Source organism: Eptesicus fuscus, chromosome 18 (assembly GCF_027574615.1).
Source record: "Eptesicus fuscus isolate TK198812 chromosome 18, DD_ASM_mEF_20220401, whole genome shotgun sequence".
Lineage (NCBI taxonomy): Eukaryota > Metazoa > Chordata > Mammalia > Chiroptera > Vespertilionidae > Eptesicus > Eptesicus fuscus.
The window spans coordinates 9,902,729-9,929,866 of record NC_072490.1 but is presented as its reverse complement, the minus strand read 5'-3'; the positions used below and the strand labels follow the sequence as shown (position 1 = coordinate 9,929,866).

Below are 27,138 nucleotides of genomic sequence, written 5' to 3'. Positions count from 1 at the left end.
TTCATGTCCAAAATTTAAGAATCAGGGGAAGAAATGTGAGTTTGGTACCAATGGGTATGGCTTGGTGGAGATCAGGTTAAACAAGGGATTTCCCCCCAAAAGACAAACAAAAAACAATAAACATGGCTCCCAAGCTGGTCCATACACGGATTTCAGAAGCTCTGAACTTGGGTTGGGGGGACCTGGCATCTCTCCCCTAACTTCTAACTAAAATGTAGGCCTCCCCGCAGTTAGAAATGTAGGTAACCTGCCACACTAGTATGAACTAGCAAGACCTGTGACTTCGTCACCAGTGGAAATGACAGATATTTCCATGTCATGTGACAGCTGTTGCAGACTCTCAAAATATCATGGGTGCTCATCTCCACCCAGAAACGAAGGCTGTCCTTAGACCTGCGGTAGATTTTATTTAATGCATCAACAGAGAGGCACACGTATTACTAGCTCATGAATCGTTTTAATATTTGGAGAATTATATACCAATAGAATTGGTTTCCTTGGTAATCCTATATATTTGATTCATTTTAAAACACCGTGCAGGGGGCTATAGGTCTTGTCAGATTGCCAAAGGTGCGTGAGACCCAAAAAAAAAAAGAAGGTCCATTGGTCGTCATGGAAAAGAAGTGAAGAGAAAGATCAGCTCAGGGCAGCACCGTTCACTGACGGCAATAGTGGCGTTTCTGACTTAATAGGCTCTTGCCATAGTCAGCCAGCTGGTGCACATGAGGGAACCAGGGCCCAGGAAACGTCTGAGCTATTTAAAGAAGACGCTATTCCCGCTGCTCATGCTCAGATGGCTGTGGGCGTGGTTTTCTCTAAACCATTCTCATTTCACTGGAGCATAGACTACGAGATGATTTTTTAAAAGTCCTCCATTAACCAGGAATTTCGAGGCCAGGGTGGTGCGGAAGATGCCTTTTCCCAGACTCCGACCTACTTTCCATGTTAAGCTCCAACGTCTGAGGCCAACTCAGATTTGGAAAAGCAAGCACACCCGCTCAAAGATTGCACACCCAGAACACATGTGACAGCTTTTCATTTATTGAATCGGAAAGTTACCGGAAGTGTCCAAAGGTCTCATCCTCCATGGCCGCCGTCGCGGGGTACATAAGCCCATCGTGGAAAGACCACGTGTAAGCACCACCCTGCCATGGCAAAGGCCGCCAGGGAAGGGTGACCAGGTCAGAACGGCAGGCGCTCACGGGGCTGCTTGCTTCCTCACGCAGGACTGTCTGTAACAGCCACCGAGGGCCAGTGCAAGAGATCACACACACACCTTTCTCAGGAGTGGGCCGACGGCAGTCTGAGCCACTCACCAGGCTGTGGGGAGCACTGGGTCCAGCCCACGCTAGCCAGCCCTCCCTGGACCACCCGCTCCACTCGCTGCCTGTAGGGAAGGGATGGCATTACTACCCAAAGGACACAATGTGCCATTGCTCCAGGTTGTCCATCTTTACTTTTCCCAAGTTTCCTGGCAGCTGATTTCTGATACCTGCAGTACAAATGACTAATTTTAAATTTTAACCAATTTATTCAACATGCTGTGTCTACTACATACAAGGCACATACACCAGATCAGAAACACACATACAAAGCTGCTTGTCCAAGGGCTCGCCCCAGGAGGCTGCCATGTGAGTTGCGTGTCCCAGGAACTGTCTGCAAACCAGTTGGTAATCCACACAAAGTCCAGCCTCGTGATTCTCAGCCAAGGGCTATCCCTGACAGAGCCTTCCATAGCATTCTCCCAAATCTGAGTCCCCGTGGCACTTGGCCTCTCCCTGTTGCTGGGATGTAAGGATCTTGTATTCCCACTATAACCTCGGCGAGTAGAAAGGTTCATGGTACATATATGACTGTTTGCTGAATGAATGCATGAGTATTCTGTAGGCCTGAGCGACAATTTCAAAAGACCAGATTTCAAACTGACTACTTCAAAACAATGACTCCCACTTGAATATACATGTTGTGATGTGTCACCTTAAAATTAGTTGTTGCTTTTTAAATTTGTGGTTGAAAAGCCATTTTTGGTCATGGGAACGTCATATTTTATTCACGTTCTTCATTCTTCTGATGCATAGAGTCCTAGTAAAATGTAATGATATACTATAATACTCGTTTATTTCAAAAAGTACTCACACAGCATGTTTTCTGGAAATGTGGGATGATCACAACTTCCTCCTGGATTTCCCCGTCTGGACTCTTCCAACTTTTTATCTTAAGATGAGTCTGTCCCTGAAACCTAGTTTAATTTGAATGTAAAATGGCCCTATTTATGCAATCACTTAAAAACTAAGGCAATTTGCCAACAAGGAATCTTAAAGCATAACGCAGTCACAGCATGTCTTCCATCCTACAGTGCAGCTGTTAGGACCGGACAGCCCATAGTGACAGTGGGATCCTAAAGGAAGCCCTTGGAACTGGGCGTGATGACGTGTGTTAGGGCGCAACACAGGGCTCGTGGTCCTTGTGCTGTTCCCCCATCTCTTTCTTCAAAATCAGAGGGGAAGGTGGGCCTCCTGGCACTGTTTTGCCAACCAGCCTACGCTGGCCAACGTCTTATTTACCTCTAGACTCCTACCGAGTCACCATCACATTGTAGACCCTAGCCTGAGAGGAGATTCAGTGACCTCAATCCTGGCTCCCCCTCCCCCACCCTCCATCCCCCCTCCTCAGCTCCACGGGGCCCAGGACATGTCACACCAGAACCACAGCATCGAGAGGACCCAGACGGAAAAGTTGTGTTCTTCTCGCCCACCTGCACACTGTTATTGAGGTTTGGCCCATGCTTACTCCTTCTTCTTCCAAGTTCCTCCAACGACATCTGGGTCTCCCGGGAATGGTGGCCATCCCAATGGCTCTGCCCATAGACTGACCTTGGAGAAGTCACCCTCCCCTTGACTGTGAGCAGAGCTTGTGGGACTGGGGCCCTTGTTGATGTGCTGGTCCGAGGCCAATGCTTATTCGCCGCCAACTGCCCCACACGGGATGGGTTAGCGAGGCCTTTGTGCTCCCTGGTTGCTACCTGTTTTCTGCGCGCTTTCCCACTAATGCGTCGTTTAGTAGCAGGCAGGAGAAGAAGGAGGATGTGGCAGGGTCCAGTCTTCTGTGTCCCCTTTGGAAGGGATGGCCTGGCCTGGAAACCACAGTAAGTCCCAGCCCAGCACACGGAGAATCAGATGCTTCCTCTAGACACCTGGCAAAGCTGCTCTAATAGTCCTTGGCGGTTCCCCCGTACTAACTGGGGAAACCTGGGAAGTGAGTTTGACCAGAGGAGAGAGAAACGGGTCAGCCAACATGGTTTCCAGGTCTTTTGGAGATTCTTTTTCCTTATCCCAGTCTCTTCCTCATCACACTCTTCCTATGGCTCTTTTCTCTGTAATTGTACATATTTAAAATACAGGGACAGAGTGAAGAAAATGACCAGTAATAGATATTTTAAAATGTACATTAGAAACTATTTCTAGTTTACCTAAAACTAACATAATATTGTATATCAACTGTAATTGAAAAGTAAATATTTTTTTAAATTTAAGCATTTTTCTAATATATGAAATATTTTCAAATGTGATCAAATTGCCAAACAGCTAAAAGAAAGACACAAAGCAAAAAAAAAAAAAAGTTATATTACTTTTTTTCCAGTCTAATGTCTAAGTTGAAAGCTTTTAAACATGTTAGCTCTATGAGCAAGGAGAAGCATGGAGGCAGATACCCTCCCAGCAGCCTCAGCAACAAGAGGCCGATGGACCAGCCCATTTATAGGGAGCCAAGTGGACCCTGATATAGGCAGGCCCCGTATCAGCCTGCTGACCGCAAGACAGCGGGTGACTTGGGAATGCTCAGCCGAGCGAGCCCACAGGGGACCCGGGGCTGGTCCTCCCTGCACGGGCTGGGGAGACCATTTCCACGACCCCGGTGGGCAAGCCAACTCCTCGCCACATCAGCCCTGAGGCAGGTGTGGAATCGCAGGGCCTCCGGCAGGACACAGAAATGGGATGGAAGCCAACCAAACCCAGATGACTTGCTGGGATGGTCAGTCGCCCAGCGGCTCAGTGGCCAGTCCTGCAGATCGTTTCTAAACAGTCTCAAGGACCCTCCCTGGCCCAGAGCAGATCTCAGGTTGTCTGGAAAGATTCTAGATTAAGACTCTGTAAGACCTGGCATAGGCATCAGCCTCAAAACCAGGGTAGAAACTCCCCAAAGATGGACGTTTCCGTGAAATCTTGTGCTTTTGTGGACTATGCACAGTGGCCAATGCTTTGGAGTCTGCTTTGGAAGGGGTGGCTACAGAACTGAAACCACGGCAACTCGTGCGCTCTGAGAATCTCAGATGCCTCCCGAGGTCAGATGCATGAATGCTCGGGCCAGGGGGAGCCGGGGTAGTCTGCATGATGTCCATCAGTTCTCTGAGAATCGCAGGCATGGCAGCCAGGAGCCAGCGAGTCTCCTGGGATGGCTAGGCAGTTTTGAAAACTCTGGCTTGGCGAATTCTGACTCAAACTAATAATGTTCCAATTATTCCTTTCTGAGTTGTCTCTCTCTCACTTCCTTTTTCTTCTGTGGTGTCCCTCTGGTCCCATCAGTGGGGAAGCTGTATCTGTATTTATTGTCACTTCCCAAGGGACCATCTACCCCTGCGAGAAGGTCTCTCAGAGGGAGAGAGCCCCCGAGGTTGTCTCCAGCAGCACCGAGGAAATCTTCAAGCTACCCTCTCTTCTGGCAAAGGAGGCCCACTGAGCCTGGCTGATGCAGCCCAGGTTCTTCAGGGTCTTCACAAGATCCCGTCGGAATCTCTCACCCACAAACACATAGAGGACGGGGTTCAGGCAACTGTGGAAGAAGGCGATGGTTTGAGTGACCTGGAAGCAGATGTCCAGGTTGATGGAGATGGCACAGCTCGAGATGAACCTGGCGTAGGCGTCGATGGTCTGCACCAACAGGACGCAGTTGTAGGGGAACTGAGATAAGACAAAGACAGTAAGGACGGTGATGGTCACCTTCAGGGCCTTGTGCTTGGAAGACTTCTTGGCTTGGGTCAGAGTGTGAATGATGATGGTGTAGCAGCAAGCCATGACCACAAAGGGAAGGAAGAACCCCAGGATCACCTTCAGGGTCAAGACGACCAACTTCGGCTTGGTGCTCTCATCACGAGGGTACACCATGGTGCAGATGGTGACGTTAGAATCCCTCTTGAGTTGGCTGTACAGGATTTCTGGGATGCAGAGAGCGGCCGCCATTACCCAGACGACAATGCAAACCATTTTGCTGTACAGGAGCCTTTTCTGCCTCCAGGTCTGCGCTCGCATGGCCTGGGCAATGGCGATATACCTGTCCACGCTGATGCACATGATCAGCAGCCCGCAGCTGTAGAAGTTCATCTTGTACATGCTGTTGACCGCTTTGCACATGAAGGTCTGGAATTTCCACTGGTCAGCAGCGGCGATGGCCCAGAAGGGAAGAGTGGCCAGAAAGAGAAGGTCAGCGATGGCCAGATTCAGCAGGAACATGTCCGTCATGGTCTTCACCCTGGTGCAGTACCAGTAGACGAGGATGACCAGACTGTTGCCCACGGTGCCCACGATGAACACCAGCCAGTACAAGGGAGGGAGGAAGTGGCTCGCAAACTGCCTGACGTTGCTTTTCTTACAGTAGAAGTCCAACAAGTTGAAGTTCTCATAGTCATCCACGGAAGACGTGGAGTCATAGCTGAAGTCATCAGACAGATTAGGGACAGGACTCTGCAAGAAGACGCAAGACGCCATTAGGTCCAGGACACTCTTTTGGAGGCTCTGTCTGATGGCAGAGGCATGGAGCACCTGACCCTTCCAAGCCCAAAAGCCTTTGATAAGACAAAAGAAATGTACGTGTGGAAAACAGGGATTCTGAGAGCATCTGCTTGGATCATAACAGATTTATTTAGTCAACAAATGTTTGTTGAGCACCTATGGTATGCCAGATACTCTGTATGTGCTGAAGATACAGAGGTGGATAAGTTCGACATAGTTCCTGCTCTCCTGGAATTCACCTACCCATGGAGGGCACACACAAGGAGTGAGCAATTGCAGGACACGTGACAGCTCTCTGATGGGGTAATGCCCCTCGGGACCACTGATGGCCACACTGTTATCACACTCTGCGAATGATGTGACTGCCCCTTCTCCTCTCTGTCCTGTCCTCCCCAAAAAGGTCCTCAGAGGCCCTTCAACTTTTCTGGGTCCAGATCCCTCTGAGTCTTCTGAGAGCTGTGGGTCCTCTGCTCCAGCAGCACCAACCGTATCCACACATATGAGCACACATGTACACACATGTGCATGCACACACATTCACACACTCTCACACCCATGCACATACACAAGCCCCGGGACAGGTTGTGCCATTTTCAGGGTCCCTTTTTCAAAATGTGTTAAGAATTTAAAAACAATGGAGCATTCAATCATGCATGTGGCACCTCTAAGTACAGGGCCCTGTGCAGTGTACAAGGCAGACTCCCATGACGCAGGCTCTCACAAGCACACACACATGCAAACACATGCAATTCATGCATAGATTTGCACACACCTACCCACATATGCACAAACATGCCTACCCTCTTGCTCACATGCACACATGCACATATACACATATTGCACACACTGTTCAGACACATGTACACACATGCACGCTCACATAACACCCCTCCTTATAGTTTGGATGGGGTCCTGGCCCAGAGCCAGTCCAGAACCTCTGGCAGGGGAAGTGGAGATAAGGGCTGGTGATCAGAACCCTGAGCCATGAGCCCTTGAGAAAGGGAGGGAGGATGGAAGGGAGCAAAAATCTAAAATTGCGTTTTCCTCTGTCTTCACAACACACCCCAAAGGGCTTCTGGGTCTCCACATTTGTAAAGCCCTCTGCACTGTGCATCGACTGCCTCTATGGGGCGCTGCTCAGCAGGGATCTTACCCAGGAAAACCTCCCAGAGAAATCCCTCCCCCACCCAGGATTCTTTCCCACACCCCCAAAAAAGTCAAGACAGGAGTGCGTTTCAGGAGCTGTACTCACTGTGAATTCTAGGGGTGTCATGGTGCATCAGAGGCAAGCTCGCTTCTAGAAAGAGAGGGCAAAGATAAAGAAGAGGGCTTGTCAAGGAGCAGTGATACACACCTAAGGATGGAGGTTCAATGTTAAATCTGTTTTTCTCATGAAAAAGACCGCAAGCAAGGTTGGGGTGCACGCTGTTCAATGTCAGTCAGATAGTCTACATTCCAGAATCATCTTGGTTGTTCAGGTAGACGTGAGCGAAACCTTCCTCCGAGAGCCCTGGGCCAGGCCTTCCCGTTCCCGCCGTCCTGTCCACCAGCTCGGCTTCTCTTGACTCAGCTTCTCTGTCGGAGTCTGTTTACCTGAATCCCCCTCTTCCCCATTTTATCAGCCTGCCGACCTCAGGACAGCGGGTGACTTGGGAATGCTCGGGCCCAGACTCCGCAGGGGCAAGGCCTCTGGGTAGCCAGGTGGCAAGAACATGGCATCTGCCAGCATCGGAGTCCCTCTCCAGGGGGGCCCAGCGCCCCAGCACCTGCCTGCACGCTGGTTTACCAGCTCAGAGAAGGGTAACGGGTCCTGTTTTCCCTGGATCCTGACTCCAGCCCGAAAAGGAAGTCCTAGGTTTGTTTACCAAAGAAAAGGTAGTGGCCTCATGTACAGGCCTCGGCTGACCGCAGTCCGGCTCCACTGCTATTTCCAGAACCAAGGGAACCACAGCCGAACTCCCTCCTGGCAGGGCCTGTGCCTGAGCGGGCGGGTCCTCTCTCTCTCTGTGGTGTCCAGCGCCACACCCAAGGTTCTAGAAGGAAACCTTCTCCTTCATCGATCCCACCCTAACCTGTTGGTTTCCTTTTCATAACACAGCACCGTGACTCGTCCTGCTTTTCTGAAAGCCCAGTGGTTTTCAGTGCACACCGTGTGAGAAAACCGCTTTGGAAAACCGTTTGTCAGTTTCTTAAAAAAATGAAACATGCCTACACTCACCGTGTGCTTAGCCATCCCGCTCGTAAGCGTTTGCCTAAGAAAAACGCAAGACTATATCCACACAAACACTACAGGACCAGTGTTCGTAGCAGCTTTATTTGTAACAGCCCCCACGCCCCTCAAGCGTAGTGGATGGATAAGGAGGATATGAGCCCTTACTACAGAGGAGAGGGGAATGGCTGGTACACCGGCCGGGTGAATAGCTACTTGTCTTTGATTGTCGTTGGGCCTCGGTGATGGTTGGTTATCGCTGTTTCGGGTTGCACACAGGGATCGCTGAGAAAGGTGTTGGTGGGAATTCGGGGACGGGCCTCGGCGCGGCTGTGGGGAGTGTAAGTGTAGGTGATCTTTTGGAGGGTTAAGCCGTATCTGTCGAAATTACAAAGCACAACGGCTCTGACTCAGCAGCTCATCTGCTGGGAACACACCTCCTGGTGTTATCTCAAAAGAACACAGAGCCATGCACAGGGCCGTGCGCCAGCATTTCCCCCAGGACAAAAAACAAAAAACCTAGAAAAAAACCTAACTATCCAGAAATTGGTCATATTCCGATGCATCTGTTCAATAAACCACCCGGAGCCAATCAGTAGAATAAGGTAGACCTCACAGTGTACAAAGAGCTCGGCAAGATGCTTCGGTGAAAGTGCCCGGTGTAGAACGACGTTGCGTGATCTTTTCAAATCTATGTAAAAGGCTACACACCTCACCGCTAATTCCCACTGAAACATTTTCTGGAAGGAGCGTGAACAAGGAGGGCCAGTGGAACGTGAGACTCTCATTTTTTTCCTTTACTTTGTGCATGAAATTTGAAGAGCTGTCATAAAAATAACCTGTCCGCTTTACTTAAAAAGAGAGAGAGAGAGAGAGAGAGAGAGGCCCTGTTGCTCTTCCGCTCCGTGGACCTGTTTGCAAAGCTCGTCCAAAGGAGGAACTCAGAGCCGCCCAGCTGGCGGGGCCGCTACCCGAGCGCACGTCTCCCGTTCCGTTCCCCGAGCTACTCTGCGTCTTTGAACCCCTGCACTGGCTTTCTATAAAGGGCTACCTTTCTTCCGTGGCAAAGGTGTTTCCGGCTCAGAGAACATTTGGAGAGAGCCGAAGAGCACAAACGAACCATTTTCCTCCCCAGACCTAAAGGCACCCCCGGCGGCCTTTCTCTCCATTCCCCTCTACCTTAGTCAGAATACTTGTTGAGTATTTTATTCGTCAACTGCGAAGCCTCAGAGCGCGCTGTCATTTTCCTCTTGCCCCTGAGAAGGAGGGAAAAACAGAGGGGGGGGAACCCCACATACGACAACAGGTACAGAGGCTGCTGAGAATGCCCCGGTGCCTGACTCAGTGAGGCCCCACATCTCTGCCCCTGCTGCTCAGAGCGGCCTCGGCCCGGGCTCTGCCGCCTAAACTGGAAAGCCCGCCTGTGCGTTGCAGCACAGTGAGCTGAGGCGGGGAAGCACATGGGCCAGAAGTGAAAGACCCCATCTGCCCCTGGGCATCCCTTTCTGCCTGTGGACCCTGGCAAGGAGTGACCGATCCTCACTGAGCCTGGGTTTCCTCGTCTATAAAAGGGAGGTGAGCCCAGCCAGTGTTGCTCGGTGGTTGAGCATCGACCTATGAACCAGGAGGTCAGGGTTCGATTCCCGGTCAGGGCACATGCCCGGGCTACAGGCTCCATCCCCAGGAGGGGGCATGCAGGAGGCAGCCGATCAATAATTCTCTCTCATCATTGGTGTTTCTCGCTCTATCTCTCCCTCTCCCTTCCTCTCTGAAATCAATAAAAACATGTATTTATAAAAGGGAGATGATAGCCAACCCCCTCCAAGGGCTTGTTGGGCGGGTCAAGAGCAACGCCATGCATGAATGCTCTTTGCAGAATGCAGAGAGCTCTGTGAGAACAAGGGGACGGCCCTTCATCCCACAGCTCACTTGCCGAGTGTGCCTTGATGCCTGACACCCTTGCTTAGCTTAAACAGTGGATAAGACATGACCTGTGTCCTCACAGCTCACATTCAAGTGACACGTCATGGCCACAAATACCAACAATGGTGAATGCTATGAAACGCTTTTGGGAATTAGGAGAAAGAAAGCGTGTTCTCCAGCGCTGGGAGAAATCCAGGAGGGCTTCACTGAGGAGGTGGTGTTTTTGCTGGCCCTTGAAGCCTGGAGCTCACGGGGACATACAATGAAGGGAGAGAACATTGCTCCAGGGCAAAGAAACACATCAACAAAGGCATGAAAGCCAGAAAGCATGATCTGTGTGCCTCTCGCATCTACCTTGGAGGTAGAGGGAAGCGAGAGAGCTGCTGAGTCTCCAGAAGTGGAACGTGCCTCTTAGACAAGTCAGCCTGGAATCAGTTATTTTTTTTCTGTTCTCTACTGTCCTCACGTAACCAACATGAAAGTGAGCAGGGAACAGCTGTAGGCGCAGTAACGCCCCCCACCCCCACCCCTGTCCATAGACTTCGTGGCTCACAGTAGTAACCCAGCGAATCGGACACTGACGTGAGTCAGGAATGTGGGCCCTTCCTTGGATCTTTGTCCAGTTTGCTACAGGATCAGCCCCCTCCCCCCGAGTCCCCAAAGGCACTGACCTGGCCCCCGGCGGCTCCCAGTGGGAGCCTGTGAGTGGGGCTCCTGAGTAGACAGACAGATCCTGGAAGAAAGAGGCTTCCCTTAGCTCTGGTTTGTTCCATCCTGGAGGAGATGGGCATGGGGACTGCTGGCTGCACCCCACCCCAGGCCAGCACTCAGCCCAGCTCACCTGCCCTGCCAGTGGCGGGGAGCAGCAGCTGACGAAGAACTCAAGAGGGGTAGGTTTGAAAGGCAAAACAGTACTCATTGATGAGTCATTGAAAAGAAAGTAGCTTGGCTGATTTCTGATTATAAAGGAGTCTTTTCACACTGTCCCAGGAAAATCCCCCAAAGCAGGCATGCATCATGAAGAAAATGAAAACACGAACACCTCTTGTCGAGTTTAGCCGCTGTTAACTTTCCCAGACACCGCCTGTTAGATGATTCTCTGTAACGCGTGCGCACACGAGCGCACGCACACACACACACACACACACACACACACACAAACACACTCTTAATGGTGAGGGAATCTGACTGCACACACAATGCTCTATCTTGCTTTCTAGTGAACAGTGCCTCATGGGCCACTTTTAATGCCAATTTAACATGGAGCTACAACATCTGAGTGGGTGGCCACTGGGTATTTTGTTGTCTGGATGGGCTACAATCTATTCAACCCATCACCTCTTGGGCAGATCACTGCTCACCCTGGAATCCTGGTGCTCATGACCACTGAACACATACACCAAAGCCTGGGTCTCAGAAGCTATTGTGACTGCACACAGCTGAGGGCACAGGTGGCCCTGGGGAGGGGAGGAGGAGGTAGGGAGGTACTCACCTTGAAGGGCAGCACGCCAGAGAGGCTCAGGGAGAAGGGGCCGCCAGCCGTGCCTGGGAGGGGCTGGCTTGCTGTCTGCCTGGGACGAGAGGCAAGCCTTCTGAGCAGGCAGCCACCCGGTGAAAACAGCACAAAGGAAGCCAGGCCACCCCTGTGTGTGCTGTCACTGGTGGGGTGGGCCCAGAGGGTGGGGAGTGGGGTGTCACCAGCTGCAGCTTTCAGCAATTCGCAGCATCGATGGTTTGCAACCAGAAACGAAAAGCCAGGGGAAGCGGGGCTAAGCTAAAACCATCTCTGACGACGCACGCACAGGCTGATCATGCAAGAATAGCGTTTTTTTCCTGGACGGTGCGGCTGCTTACAGGAAAAGGGAAGTGGAGAGTCCCGGTGAGGGCCGGGCCGTCAGCTGGTGAAGGTGCATCTGTAAGGTCTCTTCAGGTGCTGATGTCTGAGCAGGCCTGGGGGATCGTTGCCCCAGAGCTGTCCATCACCTTGGGACCCTTTGGCCTTGACCTAAACCCATCGAGCCGTGCCATCCAATACAGTAACTGGTAGCCCCGTGTGCCTCTTTAATTTAAATGTAACTAGTTCCTTAGTCACACTAGCCACACGGCAAGTGTGAGGTAGCCGCATGTAGCCAGGGTCAGTGTTTCCGTCCTCGCTGGCATTCTGCCGAATGGAACTATGTTAGGCAACGTGTGACGCATATCTAGGAACACAGGGGATCCTGGAGGACCACAAGCACCTTAAAATTGGGGTCAAATAGAGTAAGATTTCATTTGGACATGACCACTATGCATCAGATACATTGACACTGATAACATGTTTCATTTTATTAATTATGGGTGTTCAGATGAAATTTTGGAAAAGCCTAAACATACAAAATGTGTTTCTAAAAATACATTTTTATTGATTTCAGAGAGGAAGGGAGAGAGATAGACACATCAATGATGAGAGAGAATCATTGATCGGCTGCCGCCTACATTGGGGATCGAGCCTGCAACCTGGGCATGTGCCCCGACCAGAAATCGAACTGTGACCTCCTGGTTCATAAGCTGATGCTCAACCACTGAGCCACGCCAACCGGGCCAAAATGTTATGTTTTTAACGAGGCTCGCAGCGGGCGTCTTCCCAGCCCTGTCTATGGCGGGCCTTGGGTCACGACACAATTGCACCCCCTCTGGACGAAGAAAAAAAGCCCCACGTGGGTCCCTTGCTATGATTATGACAGACGCTTGTGTACTTGCTCTGAGGACGATCACAACCACAGTCCCGTGAAGGCAGTTCCCCTCATCAGTGTCCCCCCACCCTGTGGACCCAGGGGCGCCCTCCAGCAGAGCGGGCCTCCCAGACACGGGGGACCCCTCAGTCACCATCCATCTGGACAGGAAAAAAACAAAGGGTGAGATGCAGTTGGATAGATTATCTGCATAGGAAAGGCCAACACTCAGCCCCTCAGAAGGGTGCAGGCGTGAGCAGTAAGAATGAAAGCAGCGGTTGATGCAGCCGCCTCGACGGAGCCCTGAGTTCCCTTCCCTCGTCCCACGTTCACGGAGCGTCGTGTCTAAAACGGTGCATGGCTGAGAAGCAGCCACTCACGTCTCCCTCTGCGCCGGCCACGGTGACAGAGAAGGCAGGGGCAGCAGAGGGAAGACGATGCGCTGTGAGCTGCCTCTCCTGCTGTCTGCGCTGAGAGCCCGAACCTGCTGCTCCCTTGTCTGACGGGCCGGCCCGGAAGGCTTTTGGGAGGCTGGGCAGGCACGCACCGAGTGCAGGAAGAGGCTGGGCTTTCCACCTTCTGGGGCTCAGGCTCTTTGTTCCCCAGGTAAGGGCATCCCGCTACTTGCCCACCTGCTGCCTGGGTGAGACGGTGGGAGGAAGGGAAGTGGGGCAGGCAGGCGGGGAGAAAAGGATTAAACGCACCATAGGGAACCCTGGGGTCCCCGGTAGCCTCCGGGCCTGGAAGAGCGCCCTTAGAACTCCCAGGTCCCCTCCCCGGGGTGCAGAGAGGAGCCCGGGGAGGGAGAGGCTGCCGGGAAGCGGGAGAGAGGACCCACTCATTTCTCGGAGGAGCCTGGGACCCATGTGATTGTGTTAGCTGTCGTGGGTTTAGGTTCGTTCCCCGGAGGGAAAGCCCCATTCTTTTGCTTTCTTGGCTGCGTTTCTCTCTCTGCAGGTAGAATCCAGAGCTGGGCGGTTCTGAGAGGTTGCAGGTTCCCCTTTGCCGTGGGCATGCCTCTCTGCATTTTCACCCCGCGAAGGGGAGTTCCGGAGGGCAGGGCTGGGGTGCGTCCCCTCCAGGTCCCCACTGGGGCTCACGCCCCAGCATGCCCGCTCAGGCCCGCGTTCTGAGCGTCTAACACGGTTTGCCTGCCATCCTCCGTTTCCAGGGCCTCCACGTTTAAACCAGGCTCGGGGTCTTGTCCTCCTTCTGAGGCTCCCACACAGTCCTGAGAGGGTGACGTTCCAAAGGCACCATGGGCCTTCGGAAGAGGATGATGTGAGGTTTCTACTCTTCATTGACTAAGGCCTTCTCTGAACTTGGGGAGTCCAGAGTGTCTGCAAGGGGTTCACAGGAGCCCGGTGGGGAGGGTCTGGGGGGGGGGCAGTGGCCAGGGGCCCCAATGGCAAACATCCGAGGGATACATCTGTAAGGCTGGGGACCCTGGGGGCTTGGCCATGGTTGCAGCCCAGCAGCAATTGATCTCTCTCTCTCTCTCCCTTTCCCTCTGAAAACAATAAAAATATATTTAAATTTTTTAAAATTAAAATTGGTTTAAACTTAAATATAAACAGCTACCTATGGCTAGTGGCCACCATGGTGGACAGTTCAGGTCTAGACTGACCACCTTTCAGCAGCTGATATCTCTCCCTAAGCCAGCGCCTTGGGGCGGCTCAGTCTGTGATACAAGCCGAGGGCCTCTGGCGCTTGGGGGCCACTCTCCTCCCGCCAGGGGCAGAGGGGCTTGAAGGAGAGCCCCTCCCTTCCCTTTTGCCAGACTCAGTCGCCAGGACTAGCCATTGAAAGTCAGGAGGCTGGATAGGAGGCAGTTGTCAGAGGCAGAGAGAGAGAATGAATGAATGAGTGATGGTCCCCATCCTGCAGCAGCAGGAATGAAAGGGATGGGGAGACACAGCCACGTGGCCCACAGGAGCGCAAGGTCACTTGGAGGCTCCGGAGATATTGGGTGCCTTCACAGAGAGGAGACATGGGAGGAAAAGTTGGTTTGAGCCGACAGTGACGCACTTAGCTTTGGATGTGATGTGGTCCAGGGATTGGAGTGGACGTATCTGGAGCTCAGAGGGAGGTCAAGAGTTCATCTTGCCGCCTCCAAGCTCTTGCAGAACCTGAGCTATTGATAAGGGGGAGGAATGTCCTCCCTGCCTCCTCCGAGGTCTGTGCCTGCAGCGCGTGAAACATGAGACCAGTTGCAGGATTTATCTCTTGTGCCTCAGCTCTTACCGATAAAGCTCATCCCTTCTGCCTGGACACACTTGCTCACTGGAAGAGCTCAGCTGAGTCCTTCATTCAGCATCTCTATGTCAAGTTCCTACCCTGTGCCTGCTCTGATCTAACAGACAGGGATGAAGCAGTAAACAAGACAGATCATATGAAACTAAGTGACAGAATTAGAGCAGACAGATGACAGTGTGGCTGAGGGGCTTCGGGAGGGCTCACTAAAGAGGTGACATTGAGGAAGAGAAGTTCCCATAAAGGTGAAGACCATTCCCAGCAGAGGGGACCGGTGGCAGGAAGAGCCGGCCATGCCCCGGGACGTCAAGAGCATATGCTGGGGACAGAGAGGGCTGGGGGGCAGCCAGGGTCGTTGTTTTGATCTGATGCCAGGCGCGAGGTTTATGTAAACATAAGAGGTTTACACAGACAGTGACCTGACCCCACTTCCACGTCTAACAGCTCACGGGCTGCTGCGTGGGAGACTTCAAGGAAAACAGCAAGGGCTCGCGGTTGGTTTCTCCGCAGGCTCTCAGCGTGAGGCCCACCTGCCAGAGCAGCTGGCGATGGGCGTGTCCCTGAGCTCCGCCCGGCCCGCAGGAGCCAGACCCCGTGTCTGCCGGCCACTGTCCCTGCTCCCTCTCTGACTCTAGGGAGGCATGCGTGTGAGTCAGAACATCCATGTCCCTCCCTCTCTGACACCCAGGCTGAGGGCGGGCACCCCGCTGACGGCAGGTAACTTTTGCAGCGCTGGTGACAACCAGACCATGAGATGTGCTGATGGCTTTTTTAAAAATAGGCTTTGCATTTTTTAAAAGCAGTTTTGGGTTCACAGCAAGTTTGAGCAGAAGGTACAGAGCGTTCCCACACTCAGGCATCCCCACCAGAGTGATTCATCTGTCACCACCTATGAACCTTTATTGACATCATCACCACCCAGAGTCCACATTTTACCCGAGGGCTCACGCTTGGTGTTGTACGTTCTTGGGGTTTGGACAAATGTCTAATGACGTATCCACCCTGAGAGTATCACACAGAGGAGTCCCACCGCCTGAGAAATCCTCTGCTTCTTCACTCCTCTCCCCCAGCCCCTGGCAACCACTGATCTTTTTTTTACCGCCTCCGTCATTTTGCCTTTTCCGGCATGTCTTACAGCTGGAATCATGCAGCACGTAGCCTTTTCAGATTGGCTTCTTTCACTGAGTCATATGCGTGTAAGGTTCCTCCACGTCCTTTCATGACAGGATAGCTCGTTTCTTTTTATCACTGAGTAATATTCCATTGTCTGGATGGACCACTTTCTATTTACCCATTCACCTGCTGAAGGACATCTTGGTTGCTTCCAAGTTTGGGCAATTGTGAATAAAGCTGCTGCAAACATCTATGAGCAGGTCTTTGTGTGGGCATATGTTTTGAACACAGTTGGGAGAATTCCAAGGAGCATGCTTGCTGGATCACGGGGTAAGAGGAAGTTTGTTTTGTAAGAAACGACCCAACTGTCTTCCACGGTGGCCGTACCATTTGGCATCCCTACCAGCAGTGAACGGGAGTGTTTGATGCTGTCGTGTTCTGGACGTTGGCCATTCTAATGGGTGTGTAGTGGCATCTCGTTGTTTTACCTGGCATTTCCCTGACGGCATATGACACGGAGCGTACGTTCATACACTTACGTGCCATCTGTGTATCTTTTCTGGCGAGGCGTCTGGTAAGATCTTGGGCCCATTTTAAATTCAGGTTATTTATTTTCTTATTGGTGAGTTTTAAGAGTTCTTTGTATATCTTGGAGAACAGTCCTTCATCAGATGTACCTTCTGCAAATATTTTCGCCCCAGCCTGTGGCTTGTTTTCTCAGCCTCCTGACATTATCTTTTGCAGAGCAGATGTTTTTCATCTTAATGAAGTCCAGCTTCTCAATTCGTTCTGATGGATTGTGCCTTTTGAGTTGTATCTAAAAAGCCATCGCCACACCCAGGGCTCCTTAGGTGTATCTCCGTGCTATCTTCTAAAAGTTTTCTAGGTGTTTTTTTTTTTTATTTTAAATATATTTTATTGATTTTTTTTACAGAGAGGAAGGGAGAGGGACAGAGAGTTAGAAACATCGATGTGAGAGAAAAATCCATCAGCTGCCTCCTGCACACCCCCTACTGGGGATGTGCCTACAACCAAGGTACATGCCCTTGACCGGAATCGAACCTGGGACCTTTCAGTCCGCAGGCCGATGCTCTATCCACTGAGCCAAACCAGTTTCAGCAAGTTTTCTAGTTTTGCACTTTATGTTGAGATCCGTGACCCATTTGAGTTCATTTTTGGAGGAGGTGTGAGGTCTGTGTGGAGACTCACTCTCTGCATGTGGATGGCCAGCGGTTCCAGCACCGTTTGTTGGAGAGACTGTCTGTGCTCCACTGAACTGCCTTTGCTCCGTTGTCAGAGATCAGTTGACTGTATTCATGGGGGTCTATTTCTGGGCTCTCTATTCTGCTTCATTGATCTAGTTGCCTGTTTTTTCACCAATACCACACTGATTGCCAGAAGGGTCTTTAACTTGGGGGAGTTTTGTGAACCTAAAATTTAGACCATTACATTTTTAACTCTTCTTTTCCCAAAAGGAATGCAAATTACAAATGGACCCCCATCCCAGAGCCTCATCCCGCCCCCAGTTTCGCCCGGGATTTTGACCCCCCCACACCCTGTCTCTGACCCCCGGTGACACTGGTACTTGATCACTTTTTTCAAAAGCTGGAAGTTCAATGTCTGGTGTTGTTTAAAAGTCAGAAATTTTCCATGACATTAATAGAGCTGTGTCAAAACGTTCTGTCTCAAAATGGCCACATCAGAACCACCACATCAAATGCCAGGCCCCTACGTGGAGCTCAGAGGAGACTTCCTGACGGGCAGCAGCTGGCCCGTGGCTCGGCTTCCTCCTCTCGCCACACACCTGAGCTTCTGCCTGCTGGACCCCGGGGGTGGAGGTGGGGGGGTGGTGGGGGGAAGGGGACTCGGAATTCAGACCCCAGCCCAGGTTTCAGATTCCTCACCCCAGGCTTCAGATTCCTCACAGGGCTCCACCTGAGAAGGGACTGCTCATTTTTCAATAATTACCATGTGTTTGTTTTTTAAAAAAAAAAAAAATACACCGGCAAAGTTCATACAGCAGCCTTCCAGACAGTCCTACGGCCCAGACAGAGTTAATACGTCTCCAGCTGTAGGAGTTGGACCCCCATAGTTTCTCACTCTGACAAGCCCTGATGAAGCCTCTCCCCCTACATCCGAGATCACATAGGAGGGTCACCTGCTGTCTCGGCTCCCCACCTTGTATTCAGGGGAGCCGAGGGAAGGGGGCCTCTGAGCAAGGGTGGGGGACAGTTCCCCTTCCTCTCCCCAGTCTTGCCAGCACTACAGAAATGACCCGCCCTTGCTTTCTGTTGGCCTCAAAGATTTAGCTCATTTCTCTTTCTGTTTTAAGGCTCCTGCTAGCTACCCGATTTCTTGAACTTCCCCCCAGCCCACCCCACCCCTGGGAATGGCCAAGGAAGAGAGCCTAAAGGTCCGTACTCAGGCGAACAGTGCTGGGCTGACTGCTACTTCCTGTGGAACCCTGGGCAAGAGCCTTCCTTACCTGTCTGTGGGGTCAGTGCCTCTCCAAGGGTTGCCGTGAGGGCAAAAGGGCTAAAGTGGGGAAGAGCCGAGCCAAGGCCTGGCCCTCAGCACAGGCCCAGCGAGCCGCACTTTCTCTGGAAGGTGTCATGGTCACACCTGGGTCTGCCCAGTCTGCACGTGCTTGCAGGATGGCCTTGTCTCAGAGCCTCGGCTCCTCTTCGGTAAAGCAGGGCGTCAGAAGCTATGCCCCAGGGTGCTGTCGGGGTTGCTGTCTGAGAGAGTGGGGTTCAGGAGGCACCAGAGCAGCCATATTGATCCTGTTGTTGTTGTTTAAAGATTTTATTTCTAGACACTAGGGAGAAATTCAATAAATGGCCAGGGTAGCCCTAGCCGGTTTGGCTCAGTGGATATAGCATCGGCCTGAGGACTGAAGGGTCTCAGGTTCGATTCTGGTCAAGGGCACATGCCCGGGTTGCTGGCTTGATCCCCAGTGTGGGGCATGCAGGAGGCAGCCGATCAATGATTCTCTCTCATCATTTATGTTTCTATCGCTCTCTCCCTCTTCCTTCCTCTCTGAAATCAATAAAAATATATTAAAAATATAAAATTTATAAATGGCCAGGGTAGGAAGATCACTTAAATTCAACCCAATAGGCAGGCTTGCCTCGTGATCGCACCCTGGATTCCCCTTTCTAACAACCTTTTTTCTTTTTAATTTAATGCAATTGAATTGTTTTAAAACTTTATTGTTCCAAGTATTACAAATGTCCCCCTTTTCCCCCCATTGACCCCTTCTACCACACTCCCGGCCCCTCCCCCGGCCTTCCCCCACTAATGTTTCTCCGTGGGCGATGCATGTGTGCATATAATTCTTTGTTTAGTCTCTTCCCGTTCTTCCCCTTCTGAAATGCGTCAGTCTGTTGCATGTTTCAATGCCTCTGGGTCTGTTTTGTTCTGCAGTTTATTTTGTTCATTAGATTCCACTTATAAGTGAGATCATGTGATACTTGTCTTTCTCTGACTGGCTTATTTCGCTTAGCATGATACTCTCCAGGTCCCTCCATGCTGTCTCAAAGGGTGAGAGATGCTTCCTTTGTACAGCTGCATAAACCTTTTTTCTTACTGCTTCCAAAGCCGCTCGGAGATTTCCCAGGGTTTCCTCTCCTGTTCCTGGGGAAGAACAGTGCAGGCTTCCTCTTGGCTGGGACTCCCAGTCTTCTCCAGGGAAAAGAAAAGAAAAGAAATGTCCTGCACACCTAGCTTGTGCCAGGAGCTTTACAAACACCACCTCATTTAAACCCCACAATGACTCTATAAGACAGAGAGTGTGTCTTTTTTAAAGATAAGGAAGCTGAGTCTTTGAACAGCTAGCTGCATCTCTGGAGACGTTCTCTAAAGGAAGTAAGCAAGGTATACCAGTTGGCTATTGCTGCGTAACAAACCAGTCCACAGCTTAGTGGATTAACACAATGATTATTATTTAGCTCATGATTCTGTACGTTGCGATCTTTTTAAAGACACTGCAGCCCCGCCGTTGGGACCAGCCAGGACTTCAGCCTCCCCCACGTCTAGAAGCTCCTGGGGCAGACGTGACCCCTCACCTGCCACCTTCCAATAGGAGGTGTGGGCGGCCCGTAGGCCATCACATCCAGTGGGAGCTTGTAAAAAATGCAGAGTTAGCCCTGACCCAGACTCACTGAGTCAAATCTGCCTTTTACAAGATCCCAGGGGATTCGGGTACTCAGTATAGTTTGAGAAGTGCCAAGAAGTTGGTTTTGGGAATAGGACTGGGACTGGGGGGAAAAGAACAAGGATGAAGAGGTTTTTGTCTTCATCCTTCAGAGAAGTATTTGGCCTTTATTTAGCCAAGTGCATGTTATTTCTTACTTTAATTTTACCTGTTTTCAATGGTTAAAAAAATAAATACCTGGGGAGAATGTGGTTCCTTTCTAATATGTATTCTTCGTCAGTTGAAGCTCATCCTGGCCCTGGCCTGACCCTGGCTTAGACTAGGGCAATCTTTTTAAAGACACCGCAGCCCCGCAGCTGGCATCAGCCAGGACTTCAGCCTCGCCTGCCTCTGGAAGCTCCTCGGGCAGACATGACCCCTCATCTGCCACCTGCAGACTTTGCCATGAGGGCATGTCTGAGTTTTTTCCGACTCTCCGCCTCCCCTCCCCAGCAGCTGAGAGGAGACCACAGCCACAAACCGTCTACACAACCTCCCAGCATCTGTTTTGTTTTCTCCCCGGGCCCAGGTTTTTCTGGGACTTATCTGAGCCCTGGGGTTCTAAGTGTGTTCCCCGGGCCACCAGCAGCCCTGCGCGCTTGTTAGAACTGTGGGTGCTGCAGAGCCACCGAATCAGAAACGGGGCTGCCCAGCAGTCTGCACTTGAACAAGCCCCCAGGTCCTGCTGCTGCCACACCAGCGCGTTCCCTCCTGGGTCTGTTTGCCACAGATCTCCCCTGGGCTCCCAGGAGCACCTCCTCTGTGATAACTCCAGCTTCCTAGCCGCTTTATCTTTTTAATTTATTTTTTATTGTTGCCTAGCTGCTTTTCACAAAGGATAGAACCACAGCCTCCCTGAGCCTGTTTTCAAAAAATGGCTCAAGCCTCTCTTTATAGAACCTTTTTATTTAATTTAATTTTTATGAGTCTGTTTCTATTTTCTTTGTTAGTTTATTTTGTTCACATATGAGTGAAATCATATGGTGCATGTCTTCCTCTGACTGGCTTATTTCAATTAGCATAATACTCTTCAGGTCTATCCGTGCTGTCTCAAAGGGTAAGATCTCCTTCTTTTTAATGGCTGAGTAGTATTCCATTTTGTAAATGTACCACAGCGTTTAAAAAATATATATTTTTTATTGATTTCAGAGATGAAGCGGGGGGAGAGAGAGAGAAACATTCATGATGAGAGAATCATTGATTGGCTGACTCCTGCACGCCCCACACTGGCGATGGAGCCCACAACTGGGAATTGAACTGTGACCTCCTGGTTCATAGGCTGACACTCAACCACTGAGACACACTGCCCGGGCCACCACAGCTTTTTTAACCACTCATCTACCAATGGGCACGTGGGCTGCTTCCAGATCTTGGCTATTATAACTAATGCTGCAATGAACATAGGGGTGCATATATTCTTTCTGATTGGTGTTTGGGTTTCTTCTTACCTATTCCCTGAAGTGGAATCGTTAGGTCATGAGGCAGTTTCATGTTTAATTTTTTTGAGAAAACTCCATACTGTTCTCCACAGGGGCTGCACCAGTCTGCATTCCCACCAGCAGTGCACGAGGGTTCCCTTTTCTCCACATCCTCGCCAGCACTCGTTGTTTATTGCTTTATTGATAGCCATCTGGCAGTTATGAGGTGATATCTCACTGTGGTTTTAATTTCCACTTCTCTGATGATTAGTGACATTGAGTCTATGGAGTCCTTTTTTTTTTATTGATTTTTTTTACAAAGAGGAAGGGAGAAGGATAGAGAGTTAGAAACATCGATGAGAGAGAAATATCGACCAGCCGCCTCCTGCACACTTCCCACGGGAGATGTGCCCACAACCAAGGTACATGCCCCCCACCGGAATCGAACCCAGGACCCTTCAGTCCGCAGGCCGACGCTCTGTCCACTGAGCCAAACCAGTTAGGGCTATGGAGTCCTTTTTAATGATGCATTAAAACAGAGGGTGAAAGGGATCATGTCACAGCTCCTTACTCCACACCACACCTCACACCTTTGGAGTCTATGCTTGTATCTGCTCCCTGGCCCATCCGCACACATCAGAACGAACTGCAGAGAGCTTGGGTCTCCTGCCCCTGCCCCTGTGGCCCCGCTGCACCCCCTTCGTGCCCGTTCCCTCGAGCCCCCAGACTTCAGCTGTCAGCCAGGAAGATGCCCGTGCAGATAAGCTCCCCTGCGGTTGAGGGTGAGTCGGTGAGCCCAGGCTTGCCACTCCTTGCTGCCACCTGCTTGCTCCTCTGTCTGTCACTGCGATGAGCCCCTCAGATAACCCCAGACGAGGGCCACAGACTTACATCACTTCCTTAGATGAGCAACTGACAAGCCAGGGCCCAAATCCTAAGCTCCCGCCGCAGAGAAGATTCCCACCGGGAAGAGCTGGCCCTGGGCGGCTAAGGCAGCCTTCCGCGGGCCAGGAAGCTGAATTCTGGGCTTGGCTGGAAAGGGCCTCTCTTGTTACTAGCCTGTTCTTCATCTTTCTTCTTTGCTGTTGCAATCTTAGGGGCTTCACTCCGTTTTCTAAGGTGTGTGGGTGTTAAAGTCACGCTATGGAAAAAAGATGCACACACGTATACCGCAGGCTTTTTTTTCTCTACGCAAGCAGATGTTTTCGTGACTTTCTGAAATAAAGCTGTTACTTTTTTGCAATTTCTCTTAGAAAAGAAAATCTGTCCCTACAAACTCAAAAGACAAAGACAAATAACCCGGATTTAAAAATATATGAAAAGGTGAAGAGGCAGCCATTCCCAGAGGAGGGGAGAGAAACATTGGAAAAGATGCTCCATCTAACTAGAACCAGGGAGATGCACATTCAGCAGCAATGATATTTGCACTCTGCGCCCAGCTGGCGTGGCTCAGTGGTTGAGCGTTGACCTATGAACCAGGAGGTCACAGTTCAATTCCCGGGCAGGGCATATGCCTGGGTTGCAGGCTCAATCCCCAGTGGGGGTGGGGGATGCAGGAGGCAGCCGATCAACGATTCTCTCTCATGATTGATGTTTCTATCTCTCTCTCCCTCTCCCTTCCTCTCTGAAATCAATGGAATATGTTTTAAAAAATATTTGCACCCTGCAAATAGGCAAATCTTTGTGAGCTGACTATTGAGCACTGGGGTGGGAACGAGGCGCTCCTCCAGTCCTGAGTGTGTGCACATTGGTTCAGCCACATTGGGAGGGGATGATGGCAGGATTGCGTCCCTGTGTCCCAGCAATTCCACAATGGTGTCCCCTTTGGAGAAGATTCATGCAAGCTCGCAAGATGGTTGTGGTGAAAATGGAAAACAACCTCCATGTCCGTCCATAAGACAGTGATTTCATAAAGGATGGTGCATCCATTCTATGGAATGCTGTGCAGCAGCTAAAAAGAACGAGGTGGCTCTATATGTACTAACATTGAAAGATCTGCCGGGTATGTTTCTGAATGAACAAAGCCAATTGTAGGTATGTTCATTAGAGTGGTATTTCTGGTGGAAACAAAACGGAACACCAAGGTGACATTCTCTATATGCCTAGGAAACTATTCACATTTATAATTGCAGAGAAAAGACTTTGGAAGGAGTCATACCCAGGTGGCCACACTGCTTACCTCCAAGAAGAAGTTGGGGGTTGGTGGGAAGTGGTCAAGGGAGAGTTTACCTTGGTCTGTAATCACTGCCTATTTTACCATGAGAGTGTATTCAGGAATAAATTGTGTAATTGTGTAACTAACCTTAAACATTTTAGGATTCTAAGTGTTTTTCTATCTGTTGAAAAGTACAAAAATCCTGTAACTTATCTTCAGTGGTAAGTAGACTTTGTGCTTGGGCAAATATATCATTACTTTTCATTAGAAAGTTATTATAAAATCATCCCATTTGTCAAAATCGCTTTGTTCATCTGATAGTTAAGAGCAAAGATAGGCCCTAACCGGTTTGGCTCAGTGGATAGAGCATCGGCCTGCAGACTGAAAGGTGCCAGGTTTGATTCCGGTCAAGGGCATGTACCTTGGTTGTGGGCACATCCCCAGTAGGAGGTGTGCAGGAGGCAGCTGATCGATGTTTCTCTCTCATTGATGTTTCTAACTCTCTATCCCACTCCCTTCCTCTCTGTAAAAAAAATCAATAAAATATATATTTTTTAAAAAAGAGCAAAGATAGGCTCTCTGTTCAACCACACACACACACACACACACACACGCACGCACGCACGCACGCACATGCACACACCATCACTCATCCCGGGCATAGCATTTCCACCCTGTGCCACACTGTGCTCACTTTCAGGATGTCTAAACCACATCCAAGCGGGCCATCTGATTGACTGATAACTTTGTTTCCAGGCTTCCGTACCACCTGATTGTCAACTCATAATTTCAGAGCTGCCAAAACCCAAGAGACACCTGGCTTGGTGGTGGTGCCTGGGTCTGTGGGTGTAGCCTGGCAGCCAGGCGCCTGGTTTCCTGACCCCAAACCACACGGCTCCCCGTGTGGCCTTGTGAGCACCCTGTCCCTCCCACCAGCCTGAGCTTCAGAGCAGGCACCGGGGAGATGGTGACAGGCCTAGAAGTCATCTCAGGAACATCTTTATTACAACTTTTTTTTTTTTTAATATATTTTATTGATTTTTTACAGGGAGGAAGGGAGAGGGATAGAGAGCTAGAAACATCAATGAGAGAGAAACATCGACCAGCTGCCTCCTGCACACCCCCTACTGGGGATGTGCCCGCAACCGAGTTACATGCCCTTGACCGGAATCGAACCTGGGACCTTCCAGTCCGCAGGCCGACGCTCTATCCACTGAGCCAAACCGGTTTCGGCTATTACAACTTTCTAATCCGTACCCGCACTTACTGAGGCGGTGCTGTATAACGGAAAGACATGGAGATTTGAAGGAAAATGTAAGAGCAGATGTCATGAGGACTCGAGTACTTTTGTTGGCATAACCACTCTCTCCATGGGCGGACTCACTGAAGAAGCCAAGTACAGGCCTAGAGTAAATGGTTTTAGACAAGAGCTTAGAAGATGATATAAATGTCATTTTAGATTCTCCCAGACTCTGGGGTGACCTCCCCTTTCTGGATCAGACATACTTAATTATTTTCATTTCAATGAGACAGAGGTGGTAGGACACAAAAATCAGAGCTTTCTTTGGGTTTTCATTCCTTACCAACGCCATGCCAAGCCATCTGCAGACATTACCCACACTGCTTCCAGCACCTTCCACAGACGAGGGCTCCTCAGTGACAAAGCAATTATGGGCTCAGAGTTGGCTGTATTACCTCCAAAATTAGGAAGGTATGCTCCGTCTTTGTCCTGTCTTCTAGGAATATCCTCATGAGTCTTGAACCATAAAAACAAGTTACAATCTGCCTCCTAAGGGTCTCCTGGGACAAACGTGTAGGGTCAGCAGGCTTGGGTGACTGGTGTATCCCTCACACAGCAGGACTGACCTTGCCAATGGCCTTGAGCCAGAACCCTCTGTCCATGAGCAATGCTGGGATTGCCTGTCAGCGGAAGCCTCCACAGCACTCCTTTGTCTGTTCCTCCCGGCCTGACCAACCTGTTCAGTGCAGACCTGCTGGCCTGAGGGGAGTGGGGGGCACTCCCTCTGTTTCTTCGTAATGACTCTGTGTATCTCTGCTCTGGCCATGGTGTGTACATTTGATGGCTGACAGAGTCCTTTCAAACTTTAATCTGCCAATACGTCACCTGGGGATTTTGTTGAAATACTGATTCTGGCAGGTCTGGATGGAGCCTGAAAGTCTGCATTTCTAACAAGCTTCTGGGCGATGCCCATGCAGCTGGGCCAGAATCGCACTTCAGGTAGCAGATGTCAAGTTTGGGAGACGTGGGGAGAATCCCTGCCTCGGGGTAGCAACCTGAACAGAGAAGGGTGGTCAGGGCCTGAAGGACCTTGTAAACGCTCGTGTGCAGGGAAAACGCTGGCTGATATGATTACTTTATAGTATATAACTTGCTTGCTTGCTGTGGGTTTAGAGGGAGCTGGAGTTGTCCCTCTCACCACTTACTAAGTGGAGGGTTGGAGCAAGTCACCCATCTCGGTTTCCTTAGGTATAAAAGGGGGTGGTTATTATTTAAATAAAGATATAGTTGCACACATTCTGAGTCTATATGTATATTCTATACATATATATGTTCATCTTCTCTTTGCTAAGGTGAATGAACAAAAGGTGTGTGTGTGTGTGTGTGTGTGTGTGTGTGTGTGTGTGTGTGTGTGTAACTCACTGAATGTTTCTGCTAAATGCTGAGACTTGAGAACCAGGACTTGGCTAAAAATCCCCTCCAAAATCCCTTCAAAACAGTTCAATCAAACAGCTCAGTTGAGAGTCATCTGGCTTCCTATGGTTTACAGAGCTTCTTCGGGAACCTAGAATGATTTATGGTTTGCTACCGCAACTCTACGAAGCTAGTTGTTTCAACCAAATTACTTAACCCTGAAATTCAGCAGAAAGCTGGGGCAAGTCCACTCAAAAGAAAATTTCTCCCCTGAATTCTTCGGGTCCCCAGAGCTATCCAGGGCCAGAACTTGGAATCCGTTCCATTGGGGCCACTATTTATCTCTGGCTGAGATGAGTTTTCTAAAGAGGTGCTAAACAGTGGTGCTGTAACTTGCAGACCTTATTATTTCATTCCAACCCATTCCAAAGATTCTTTAAGCCAAGCTGAGAGGTGTGTTCAGACTGACAGATCCCGAGAACAACTTTTTGAGTTGAGGGAATTTACATGGAAACATGGATAATTCTGGCATAAATATGGCTCCAAAGTGCCCATCATCACAATTTTCTTTCTGCCCAGCCTTGTCATAAGCTCTGTGTGTGCACCATCTCCTTTTATCCTCACACTCACCTTGAGAGGGACACTATTATTACTTTCATTTTACAAAAGAGGAAACTCGGGGAGAGAGAAGTTAATTAAAAAATGAATTTTAAATATGGAAAATT

General features: G+C 50.3%; 1 protein-coding gene across 1 annotated transcript; it reads right to left on the bottom strand.

The window, feature by feature from the left end:
- Positions 1 to 4,646: 4,646 nt before the first annotated feature.
- On the bottom strand, positions 4,647 to 7,056 carry CCR9 (C-C motif chemokine receptor 9). Its single transcript, XM_008154296.3, has 2 exons — positions 7,036 to 7,056; positions 4,647 to 5,735 (listed from the first exon to the last, which is right to left on the bottom strand). Exons 1-2 carry the CDS (start codon positions 7,054 to 7,056, stop codon positions 4,647 to 4,649), a joined length of 1,110 nt encoding a protein of 369 aa, XP_008152518.2.
- Positions 7,057 to 27,138: the final 20,082 nt, after the last annotated feature.